The following is a 13,005-nucleotide window of genomic DNA, read 5'->3' as shown; positions in this document are numbered from 1 at the left end:
CTGATCCTGGTATGACATGTGCAAACTGCCAACAGATTATGTTTTCCCAGAAGGATGAGCATGCTGAAGAAGAAGAATGTGCTCAGAGATGTCAACGTCCTGGCAATCTTAAATAGCCCAGTGTGTGCAGGTCATGAAAACAACCTGGTGATAAATATCACTACAGGTTCAGACTTTTTTTTAAAGATCCAACTGAAATCTGGAATCAAAGTAATTAAAGAGAATCCAACATAACTGCATCACAGTAACAACGTGCTTCTTACAAGGAATACGTTAACAGTAGTGTAGTGTTTATAGTGTAGTGTTTATAGTGTAGTAGGGCCAGTGTTGGGGAGTAACGGAATACATGTACCGCCGTTACGTATTTAGAATACAAAATATGAGTAACTGTATTCCGTTACAGTTACCGTTTAAACAGGTGGTATTCAGAATACAGTTACTTTGTTGAAATAAATGGATTACACTGCGGTACTTGTTTCATTTTGTCGCGGGTCAGGACTGTTTGGGTTTTGTTTGACAGCTACGCTCTTTGTTCCAGGCGGCAGCGTTACGGTTGCCATGGTTACAGGGCGACGCGCTCTCTCTCTGCGACTGTGTGTTTCCTGGGTGAGAGAGCGCCTTTTCGTTGTTGTTGTTGTTGTTGTGCTAAGCTAACAGGCAGAATGCTACAAGCATAGCTCTAAAGAATGTAGCATCATGGGCAGTGTAGTCCGTGCTGCAGGGAGAATGCACTGCCATACACGTTATGGGTCTGTGAGCGCGAGGAGGGAGAAAAAGGAGAGTGGAAAGGTACGAGTTGTCATCGAGGAAAAACGGGAGCTGGAAGCATGTAAATATAATAATAACCACTGCAGCCAAGAAGAGAGCCTGACGAGCCCAGTTGTAAGTAAGCTATTAAGACTCGACTGTACACCGTGTTCGTGTTTTCCTCCGAAAACAATAAGTTCCGTTGGAGCCTTTCAACGCCTCTCTCTGTCTCTCGCAAGAAAAGTTGACCCACACAACAAAGTAAAGCTATTTTTCGGCTACGAGCCGACAGGGACCCCGCCGTATTAGTCAGAGGTCCCTTTACTACAGTTCGGAGTCGCGGACCTTCAGTAATAGTAATAAATCACACAGCAATAGTACATTCACGTTGTTGTAAAAAGCATGATAATATATTAAGTAATCCAAAGTATTCAGAATACGTTACTGTCATTGAGTAACGTAACGGAATACGTTACAGAATACATTTTGGGGCATGTATTCTGTATTCTGTAATGGAATACATTTTAAAAGTAACCTTCCCAACACTGAGTAGGGCTGCCACAAACGATTATTTTGATAGTCGACTAGTCACCGATTATTTTTGCGATTAGTCACTAATCAGATCATCATCCATTGGACGTAAAACTACAGCTTATTGCACCAGCAGCATCTGCTCTTATATAACTATCATTAGCTTACAGCTTTAAGTGTGTAAGGTCTGTGCTAACTAAAAATAAAGACAAGATGATAGTTTATTAAATTTTAATGAAATTTGCAGATTGTTTCGGTGAAGTTTAATAAACTCCTTGCTATCTAAACTATAACAGCATCTCACACTTCTGATAATCAGCTGTCTGCTTGACGTTTATTCAGCTGTGTAAAAACTATAACTTTAATCTCAGCCAAACCGATTTACTCAGGAACAAATAAAATACTAAAAAAGCCAAACAATAACATTTTTAAGTTATCTAAGTGACTCATATATCATGTTTAACCTGAGTAGCGAAAGACGGCGGTGGGTTTGAAAACGATGTGCCGGGAGTCCGGTGTTCTCACGGCTCTAGTGAGCCTTGCCCCCGGTTCGCTATCGAGCTAGTGGGTAACAGACGTCTCCGAAAACGTCGGAGCGCTTTTGAAAATATGTGGTGTCTTGATAAACTGAGCAGATATTTGAGGTTTACACAGCTACATTCTCGCCTGAAAATATGTTAAACGTTTATTTTGTGACCCAAAAAGATTAATAAGAGCAATATTAAAACTAACTAGCTGCCGCCATTGTTGACAACTGAGCAGAACTGTCACTACCTGATCCGTACCCCGCATGCGCGAAAGGTGTCTACTTCCGGTCGAACCGTTTTACGATAGTTACGGGTCAGAGTATCTGTCAAGATGTTAAGAATAACAAGTATCTCTTAAAATGTTTCCGATAATGAAACATTTAATATAATGTAGACAAAAACAAAAAAGTAAAAAGATAGTGACAGATCAGGGCTCCCGATCCTCACTGCGCATGTGCAAAGTCGGACCGTACAAATCGGGTCTACCCGATCCGTACCGCGCATGTGCAGGGGTTTTCTTCTTCTTCTGTTCGTTTAATGGCAGTTTACTCCCCAGTGTACGAGGATACCGCCACCTGCTGACCGAGCGAATAAACCCTATTATAAACTGAATTAGCGTCATTACAAACGTGTGTTAAATTTGATTTAGTGATAGTCGAGTGTGTTTATGCTTGTCTGTGAGGAGAGGATTGTTGGAAAAGTGATGATGATGTCCGCTATCACTGTCAATTGCCAGTAAACACTTCATCTGGCTGATGAATCTTCGCGTGACATATTACAAATTCAGTATTATTAACTCTGTCATTAGGCACCATTCTTCTTATTTGACGGTGCTGTTGTTCAATCGGGGAACGCTCTCTGTTGAGGAGAAAAGCAAAAATTTGTTGCGGATACGGATTATCCATTATCCAGTCAAAAAGGAGGCAGAGCTGTTGAGAAATGCTAGGAGCTAACTGGGCGCTAACCGTGTCATTCAAATATATTGAATGTCGCAATGTTGGCAAAGAGAGGAAGTGACGTAAGATTTGCGCATGCGGGGTACCGATCGGGTTTCCGGTACGGATCGGGTAGTGGCAAGGGCTGCGCTATGAATTCTGGGACACAGCTTCTTCTTCTTCGGGGTTTAACGGCAGCTGGCATCCTTGTACATGCAGTGCTGCCATCTTCTGTTTCAGTCCGTTATTACACTCTTAAATCCTGCTACTTATTCCTGCGTCTTTTGGGATCTTACAAAGCTTCAAACGACGCGTCGACTATTAAATCAGTCGTCGACGATTTTGATAGTCGACTAATCGTGGCAGCCCTATAGTGTAGTGTTTATAGTGTTTATAGCTTCACAAACTGCGGATTCAAACAAGTAGCTGCATTATAATATAGACTTCATACTCATATATGATTCGCAACCAGTTTCAAGTCTTTGCAAGTTGAGCTTCAAACTTCATACATACTTAACGTCACTGAACCCAACAGCTATCTACAAATTAGCCCACTGAACAAAGCATTGGGCAAAAGTGCTACAAATGCTGCAGGAAGTTTGTAATGCAATTTCAGCTTCAGAATGAAAGATTCTGAATAAACACGCAAAGAAATAAAGGATAAAATAGATCATTGTAAATGTGTGTACATTTACAGAAGATTTTCTGGAAACAAGCAAATGTTCTCTTCCAGTAAGTGAAAACTGGATCTTCCCATGACTCACAAAATGTTTTATTTGATTTAAGACAAGAGGAGCAGAGTGCTCACCTGACTTTCCAGGTATATAAGGTTCCTCTGGAGATGATGGAAGAGAACATCAGTCTTCAGTAGCCAAGAAGGAAGGAGAGAAGAAATAGGAAAAGTTTGGTAGACACATTAGTACAGAGGCAAAAGCAGGAAAGGAAAAGACAAAGTTACAGAGGAAGAGTTCACAAAAACAGAAGAGAGAGAGAATGACAGCAAAGAATTTGAATCTTAACCTCAGTTTATGTACAATCGTCCCTAAATATCATTATGGCTTCCTATGTGTCTGGGGCGGCAGCAGCAAAAGTAAACACAGGAAGAAGGTGCTGCGTTCTGGACTGTTGGAGAACACAAAGCATTTACGTTCATTTGCCGTGATCTATAGTTCTTTCCTGCACTGAGAATACGAAGCATATTTGGCTACGGATGTTTTTCGCTCAAACGTGTAATTTGGATCACTTGGTGTTTCGTTCACATTCGCACCATAAATGCACCAGTCTGGAGTTCATCTGGGACCGTACGGAGAGCGTCTTCCAAAGCATCTTGGTATGGTTGTTCTGATCCACAGCCCAGCGCCATTTCTGTGTTCACACTTGCACAAACCAACTGCAGCAGGGAAAACGAAGCAGAGCTCGATTTAAACCGAACAAACACAAACTCGCTCAGCAAACTGTCCACATAAGTCATTAAATTAATATTATAATCTGATATCTATTTTTGTCACGTTCCTGGGTCCGCTCTCCAAATGTTTGTGGCTTTCTCGTGTTTGTTTCGCTCATTCCTGATGTGTTTAATGTTTCATGTGTTCTTCCTTAAACCTCTGTTATCGCTCTCGTAGACTGAGTTTAGCATTTTCATTGTTTTCTGGTTTAGTTTCTTAGTCAGATCCTGCTTGTGTTGTGTTCACGTCTGTGTCAGTTCTAGCTTCCCTTTCTGTCCGTGTTCTTCACTTCCCATCTTATTTTGCTTGTCCTTCGGCTTGCGTTAAGTTCTGTCCTGCTGTCACTTCAGCACTCCAGTGTCCCACAGCCCTAGTGTGTGTTTTAGCTTCTGTGGATACCCACACTTGATGAATTAATGACTCTTCTTTAGTTTATCACAGTCTGCATTCTGGGGCCTCACTCGCCTCCCTCACAGTTTTATAGTTTGAAACACTTGAGCTCACGCACCGCAGTAGGTTCAGGCCTACAAACTAAATTCACGACATGACGGTGGAATATCTGTCACGCCATCTCCACACGCAGCGTGGAATAACTTCTTGATCTTCAATACATAAAAGAAGACAGATACAACATACATACTGATGGGCTCAAAGCAGCACGTCATGCACGTGTCGTGTGACCATCACAGCTAAATACTAAATACTTTGTTTTAAAAAGTAAAACAAAGTATTCCTCTGTATTTGAATTATGAAGGGATTATGTTCCTGAATGTTTAAACGTGAATTCTTTATGTTCAGAATAACAAAGAAAATGAAATGATTTTACTGATTTTAAAGTTTAGACTTTGTGTTAAACCATGTAAGTCAGATATACGAGTTGTGGGTGGACATCGGATGATTACATGTCAACAACTTTATTAGACGACCAAAATGTGAAGATGTGACGTCCGGTGAAGGAAGGTGGAGGACGGGTGAGCAGGTATAAATGTGGGGTGTAAAAGAGATTCTTCCTTTAGTCTTCTGTGCAATGAGCAGTTCAGAACATTGGATCTAAACAGGTCACCGTTTAAACTCCCCGCAGAGACGCGAGAGGGGGAACCGAAGTCCAACCTGTGAACTCATTAATCGACTTTGGGATTTTGTCTTTTCATCAGCTCATTTTTGCCGTGTTAGATGGTTGAATTGACCACATCACACTTCGACTGAATGCTGCTTTCCTATTGGGTGATTATCATGGGGATAAGTGCATCTTTGGGCCTAGTTGAGATTCAAGATTCTTTATTTGTCCCGTGCATAGTTATACAGGTGTAACACGCAGTGAAAGGTGACCTGATACGCTCCTCTGTGCAGAGAAAAAAAGAGCCTATATACAGTGAATGAGTATATACAAGTGGGTGAGTTATGTACATTATATAAATAGAAATAAAATAAAACAATCTGGATGTGCTCATCGATCTCCAAGCTCTCCTCACCAAAGACAAGAACAAACTCAGCTCAGAGTTAGTCAGATAAGTATTCAGGTGATTTGATGATTGTTTTGTGATTTTGTTTGTTTGCTTCGTCTCCTGCGAAACTTCTTTGATAACATTTCCTGCAATTAAAGTCTAAATTGTGGAAATGGACCTTTTAAGCTTTTGTGAAATAGTAAAGGTAACAGTCTGAGCATTATTCTTTATTCCTGTAAATAGCTCACACAGGCTGGCCTGGCAGTCAAAAATAACCTTTCCTCGGAGCCTGCTGTCAATTCTACTAAAATAATCCCAGAAATTACAAGTGCCACGATCCATGGGGGAGCTACAGGTGGGACTGATAGAATTTGGCTATTCAGGTTTCTTTTCTTTTGTCTGGAGGGAAGACACCTGGATGACTCGGAGGCAGTTAGGACTGGGCGACTGGACAAACCCATCCACCATTAATGCCACAACAATACTCCACAGTGACACTGTTTCTTTGTGTTTAAATAAAAAAGAGGTAAGCATAGAGTGAGGGTTAGGGAGGTGAGTCAATACAGCCGGCTGACTGCCGTCTAATTCCATGAACATGAAGACCAAGTTTGAGGGACCTCGTGAAACAGTTCTGAATCATTTGACAGTCAGTATTTTTTGCTAGTTTGTGTCTACGTGCAGCACCAGCACAGTTTATCCACGCAGCTCGCTAATCTTAGAACTATCGTCTTTTGTCAAAATATGGTCACAAAAGTCAACGTAGCCGTGGTTACAGGATAACATCGAGCCATCAAGATCCACTGCCGGTTCAGATAGAGGGGGAGGAGGTGGAGGTGGTCAACAAGTACAAGTACCTCGGGCTGTGGGTGGACAATAAACTGGACTGGTCATGCAACACAGAGCACCTGTATAAAAAAGCCCAAAGCCGACTGTACTTCCTCAGGAGGCTGAGGTCTTTTAACATCTGCAGGAAGCTCCTGAGGATGTTTTACCAGTCGGTGGTTGCTGGAGTACTTTTCTATGCTGTGGTGTGCTGGGGGAGCAGCACAGCAAAGAAGGACTCATCCAGGCTGGAGAAACTGATCAGGAGGGCTGGCTCTGTGGTCGGCATGAAGCTGGACACTCTGGTGACAGTGGCAGAGAAAAGGACACTAAAGAAACTGATGGACATTATGAACAATGCCAGACATCCTCTGCACACGGCCATTAACAACCAGAAGAGTCTGTTCAGTGACAGGTTGCTTCTCCCAAAGACAAGAACTAACAGACTTAAAAACTCCTTTGTCCCACACGCCATCAGACTGTTTAACTCCTCTCTGGAGGGGAGAGGGAGGGGAAACAGGAGGACAAAGGAGGGGGGAACAACTAAGCTGTAGTGCCTCTGCACCTCACTGTACAATACCTTTTGTGCAATACTTTTGTAAATAGTCAACGGTGCAATAGACTCAATACTTGAAATGTGCAATTCACTTGTATTTTTATTTTTTATTCCTATTTATTCTATTTATCCCCTTGGTATATTTTATTTATATTGTCTCTGTATTTATATATGTGTGTGTGTATAACTCTGTAACTTCTGTCGGTGCTGTGCTTTTTTGGAAATCGAATTTCCCAGAGGAACCCACCCGAGGGATTAATAAAGTTCTATCTTATCTTATCTTATCTTAGATGCCAAATCCAAATGATGGAGGTGACATCTTTTACATACAGTCTATGATTTAAACCAAAACACGAGATTTTTCCAAACCGAGCAGACACGACGTCTAAACCAGACGATGAATAGCGGTCCTCTTGCAGATACATACAAATGCACACAGTGTGTGTTTTGACTGCTTGGCTGGGAAAGCACAAATACGTGCATGCACAAACACATACACTCAGAGCTGACCTTTGCGTTGTGCCCTTCCATACCAACGGCCATTAGCTGAGCTACTGTGTGTTCCCGCAGGCTGTTGAGCTCCGCCTGCTGCCGGCGAAGCTTGATCAGCAGCAGTGTCAGCTCCTCCGGCTGCACAGAGCAACACACAGAGGAGAACCACTGCAATGCATTTCTGGCTCATTTGCTAGAACAAATTAAAGGCAACTAATTAAACACAACTTCAGAGCAAAGACCAACACACACACGCGCGCACACAAACACACACGCGCACACAAACACACGCGCGCACGCACGCACAAACGCGCACACACACGCTCACTCACACGCACACACGCACACACACAAACACACGCGCGCACACACGCACAAACGCGCACACACACGCTCACTCACACGCACACAAGCACACACACAAACACACGCGCGCACACACGCACGCGCGCGCACACAAACACACGCGCACACACGCTCACTCACACGCACACAAGCACACACACAAACACGCGCGCGCGCACACGCACACGCGCGCACACAAACACACGCGCACACACACGCTCACTCACACGCACACACACAAACACACGCGCGCACACAAACACGCGCGGGCGCGCACGCACGCACAAACGCGCACACACACGCTCACTCACACGCACACACACAAACACGCGCGCACACAAACACACGCGCGCACGCAGGCACACGCGCGCACGCAGGCACAAACGCGCACACACACGCTCACTCACACGCACACAAGCACACACACAAACACACGCGCGCACACACGCACACGCGCGCACACAAACACAAACGCGCACACACACGCTCACTCACACGCACACACACAAACACACGCGCGCACACAAACACGCGCGGGCGCGCACGCACGCACAAACGCGCACACACACGCTCACTCACGCGCACACACACGCTCACTCGCGCGCGCACACACGCTCACTCGCGCGCACACAAACACACGCGCGCACACAAACACACGCGCGCACGCACGCACAACCGCTCACTCACACGCACACACACAAACACACGCACACAAACGCGCGCGCGCACGCACACACACTAACTCACACACGCACGAACGCGCACACACACACACACACACGCGCGCACGCACTCACTCACTCGCACGCACACACGCACTCACTCACCACACACACACACACGCTCACTCACACGCACACACACGCTCACTCACACGCACACACGCTCACTCACTCACACGCACACACGCTCACTCACTCACACGCACACACGCTCACTCACACGCACGCTCACTCACACACACGCTCACTCACACACACGCTCACTCACACACGAACGCGTGCGCACACACACAAACACACCACACACACACGCTCACTCACACGCACACACACACACTCACTCACACACACACACTCACTCACCACACACACTCACTCACCACACACACACGCTCACACACACGCTCACTCACACGCACACACACACGCTCACTCACACGCACACACGCTCACACACACACGAACGCGTGCGCACACACACAAACACACGCACACACACTCACACACACGCACTCACTCACCACACACACACACACACTCACTCACATACACACACACTCACACACACGCACTCACTCACCACACACACACACACACACACACACACACGCACTCACTCACTCACCACACACACGAACGCGCGCGCACACACACAAACACACGCTCACTCACAAACGTTCTGCTGGACATTAAAAAATGAAGTTCCTGGAATTGTGGCTCTCGTTGACCTAATGACTTTACCGGAGGCTTACTCGCCAGTGAGCTCTTCATTTGGTTGCTATTTATGGTGTGATGTACAAAGACTCGATGTGACTGGCACCCATTAAAATAAAACAACACACCACTGTGTAGAAACCAGTGCAAAATGTTTAACCATCAACATTTTATAGTTGATCAAACCAAAACACAGATGTCACTCTTCTTTAACAGTGGAGGCGGAGCACACGGTGAATGTCATGGTGCTGCTTACCGTCTTGCCCTGCAGAGACTGTGGAGTGATAGTCTGAGATGGGATGCCAACTGCAATGGATCGTCGATCAGCTGTGTATCCGTACTAGAAGAGGACAGAGTTCATCACATTCACTTAAGGCAGTGTTCCTACTCTGTCACATATAGCTATGAGATATTTGCTCAGCTGTATGAAACCCCTGTAAACTGTAGATGTTGACAAACGTCAGACGTGAGCTTTTCAGTTTTTCCAAAGGTTTTGGTCGCTCCTCTTTTCTCTTGTATATTTCTGAAATCAAAACATCTTTATATTCCTCCATATCAGAAGAAGCCAGCTGAAGTGGTTCAGGCATCTGACAAGGATGACTCCTGAGGGGCTCCTACGTGAGGTTTTCCAGGCATATCCCACTGGGAGGAAGCTCTGGGACACACCCATGACATGCTACAAAAATTACATCTCTTGGCTGGCTTGGGAATGTCTTGTTATTTCCCCAGAAGAGCTGGAGCTTCTCACCCTCTCTATCAAGCACATTTCATGACAAACACACATGCATTTTCTCCCGCTTTCCTTTTTCTTTCTGATTTTTTCCTCCTGCCTTTTAGCTTTCACAGCCCTGTTTATGTATCTCTCTGTCCGAGTCATACCGGTCATATGGTTTGTTAATGCTCCTGTAGTGCTGCTTATACCTACCATCTCTTCAGGAACACCCTAAAGCCAGTCCACGTTAATGCCAAGAATGGACCGAGCAAAACAGCTTCACTCTTCATGTACTTATTACTGTTTAAACCAAGTAGCCTCTGCTACAGTTTAGCAGCCACACCCCAGAGCATTGGATTTTGGTATACCTTTGTTTTGTATTGAACGTCCTGCATGATGAAAGCTTAATATTTAAATGGAATTCCTGTGCCATGACCGTTACCTTCGCAAGGTGTGTCCTGTGCCGGCGATCAAGAGTCACGTCCCCCCTCAATATGGGCGAAGAAACCTCAGAGTGGGAGCTACTATGATTTTGAGCAACCTGCTGACGAGAAGGGGAGAATGTGCTGTACAGAGCCAGAGAGCCATGAGATGGGGAAGTGGGAATGGAGTGCGCCACGGCATGTTGGGAGATGTTGCCCATGGTCTTAATGCTGGGCAGCGTGCCGTAATGACCCACACCTGGAAGCACAAACAACAACACAGGAGAACGTGTCACTGTTGGCTTACCAGAACATTTAACGCTTATACAACTGGAGCAGCTTATCCAGGGCAGACAGGATGCAGGGAGTCTACAGAGCTGCTCTTGGAAAAGCAAACGTGTTTGGCACAACCAATCATTCAGGCCATGATTGAAACTGCCCGACAGGACGTAAGGCATCACATCATCCAAGAGGTTCCTCTTTAAAGTTTTTTATGGCCACTCATGTTTCTTAGCTAAAAAAATGCTCATCTGATTAAATGACATACATTTTGTTAAAAAAAAGAAATACTGTTTTAGACAACATGGACTTGTCAATAAGGCATCTCACAACCTCACAGCCACATCCTCTCTGACAGATGGTTACTGTCTGTCATGGTCTGCTGCAGCCCATCTGTGTCATGTGTTCTTTCTAACAAGTCTTATGGGAACAACAAGAAAAAGAAACATAGGGTACTAATATAGAAAAGGCATAGGTACCATTTATACAACTTCAGAAAAGAAATCGATGTTATTTGTAAAAGTGTACCTGCTGGCTGAGCCAGACTTTGCCTGGAGAAGGCCTGCCTCTGCTGCCACTCATAGAGCTGCCACATTGTGTCATCCCTCATTGATTTTCTCTTCTCTGTTGTGCTAACAGCAGACGTGCAGGCTGGATGGAGGGCCCGGTCATATACCGAGCCTGCCACACTGCAAATGCTTTCGGGCCTCATCATGCTGTTGCGGGGCAGCGTGCGGTACCCCTGAGGGTAGCGGGGTACAATCTGGGTACGGTGGCTGGGCATGTTTCTCGGTAAAGTCTGGTACGATGTAACACTGGAAAATAAGAAAAAAATGCATATAGCTCTTTTAGTTTGTCCCTACTGCAGGGAAGGCTGGAGTGCTGGCCTTCACTCGGTATCTGGATTCAGTGTTTGGAGAGACGGCAAAAAAAGTCAGAGCTTCTGACATGTCTGAAATGTCAACTTCGTGACACCTGTTACTAAAGTGCTGGATGTACAGTAACATCTGTTCATCTGGACGTTTTCAGTGGGAGAAACATCAGGGCTGGACTGGGACAAAAAAAAAAATCAGCATTTTGACTAGTGACCGGCCCACCGTGGTATTATAGGAAAAGCCATAAAGCCTTTATAATAAACTTAAACCTACACCATCCTCCCTATTCTGCTATTCTAAACAGTACTTAGAAAAAATATAAAACAACCTAATTTATAATTACATATACCTCACTAATAGGGTTGCCAACTCCCAGCAAAAAACAGAAAAGAAAAAAGTAGGGAACCACTCCCCCACCCTCGGCCTCAAGATGCTTAATTGACAAAACGTTTTTAATTTAATGCACTTATAAAGCAAATGCACAGAAATCTATTATTTTTCTCCAGTAATTAAATAGATTCAACATCTTTCTTCAGCAGAATTACAGACTGCACAGATGGTACCTTCCCAAAGGAAAGGATACTATAACTTACTAGGATATATACTAGGCTTAATATTTACTGAATACAATAATGGATTTCTACACATTTTAATCAGATTAAAACTTTGGTTGTAAGATTCAGATAATTATTTTTTAAAAACGAGACATTTTAAATGAGAATAAGAAAGAAAAGTATTTCTTTGTGCCCCCCTCTCCCTGTTAATGCCCTACCTGCCCCCCTGGCAACACTTTGCTAGATCCGCCCCTGCACAGTTACCAGCTGTCAGCTGCTTAGAAAAGGATCCTGGTGTTATTCGTCTCTCAGAAACAGTTCATAACTTCAACTCATTCATGTCACCTAAAAGGTAAACTTGTTTCTCCATCACCTGTTCAGCTCTGATGATCCAGTAAGGACATCTCCTGGTTTCATCTTCATGTTTCCCTCTCACCAGATATCCAAACCAACATCATGACCAGCAGCTTTACAGCTGTGGCTCCAGCAAACATCAGCTGATACTAGAAATTAATATTAAATAAATTCTAACAACAGCTGATCAAGCCTAAACGTGCTGCTGTTGTTTAGCCCGACCTCCGCTGGTTTCCTGTTTCTGGCGCAGAGAAAAGCCGATCAGCTGATCATTGATCAGTTTCATGATTGAATTAGCAACTTTCTAGCTGAAGTAGTACGGCACAAATCGTGTTCCTTTTCACCTCAACTTTAAAGTTCGACCTCCTCGGCTGTAATTGGTCCAGCCCAGAGTCAATCATGACCAACTGGCCAATCCACCACCTTTCATTTATACCGTTAAAAAGAAAAGAAATAAAACCCCATCGGCCCATAAAAACGAAAAATGACGAGCAGCCCACCGGGCAAATGCCCGGCATGCCTGTAGGC

The 13,005-nt window shown here is 44.5% G+C and overlaps 1 protein-coding gene across 4 annotated transcripts in view; it reads right to left on the bottom strand.

Annotated features, from left to right (window-relative positions):
- Positions 1-13,005, bottom strand: part of LOC146615521 (pleckstrin homology domain-containing family A member 5-like) — a 160,865-nt gene that overhangs the window by 35,163 nt on the left and 112,697 nt on the right. For all 4 annotated transcript variants that reach the window (XM_085376055.1, XM_085376051.1, XM_085376053.1 and 1 more), the window contains 5 exons: positions 11,223-11,509; positions 10,436-10,674; positions 9,538-9,621; positions 7,519-7,638; positions 3,549-3,602 (listed from right to left, as the gene is read on the bottom strand). In XM_085376055.1, coding sequence (XP_085232181.1) covers positions 3,549-3,602; positions 7,519-7,638; positions 9,538-9,621; positions 10,436-10,674; positions 11,223-11,509 — 784 coding nt within the window. The remainder of the gene's footprint in view (positions 1-3,548; positions 3,603-7,518; positions 7,639-9,537; positions 9,622-10,435; positions 10,675-11,222; positions 11,510-13,005) is intronic.

The sequence above is a fragment of the Diplotaxodon limnothrissa genome, linkage group LG17, assembly GCF_057381915.1.
Source record: "Diplotaxodon limnothrissa isolate DT_005_m linkage group LG17, D_limnothrissa_male_GT1.1, whole genome shotgun sequence".
In the NCBI taxonomy this organism is placed as follows: Eukaryota; Metazoa; Chordata; class Actinopteri; order Cichliformes; family Cichlidae; genus Diplotaxodon; species Diplotaxodon limnothrissa.
Note: the sequence above shows the minus strand (reverse complement) of the source record. Positions and strands in the feature narration are given on the sequence as shown.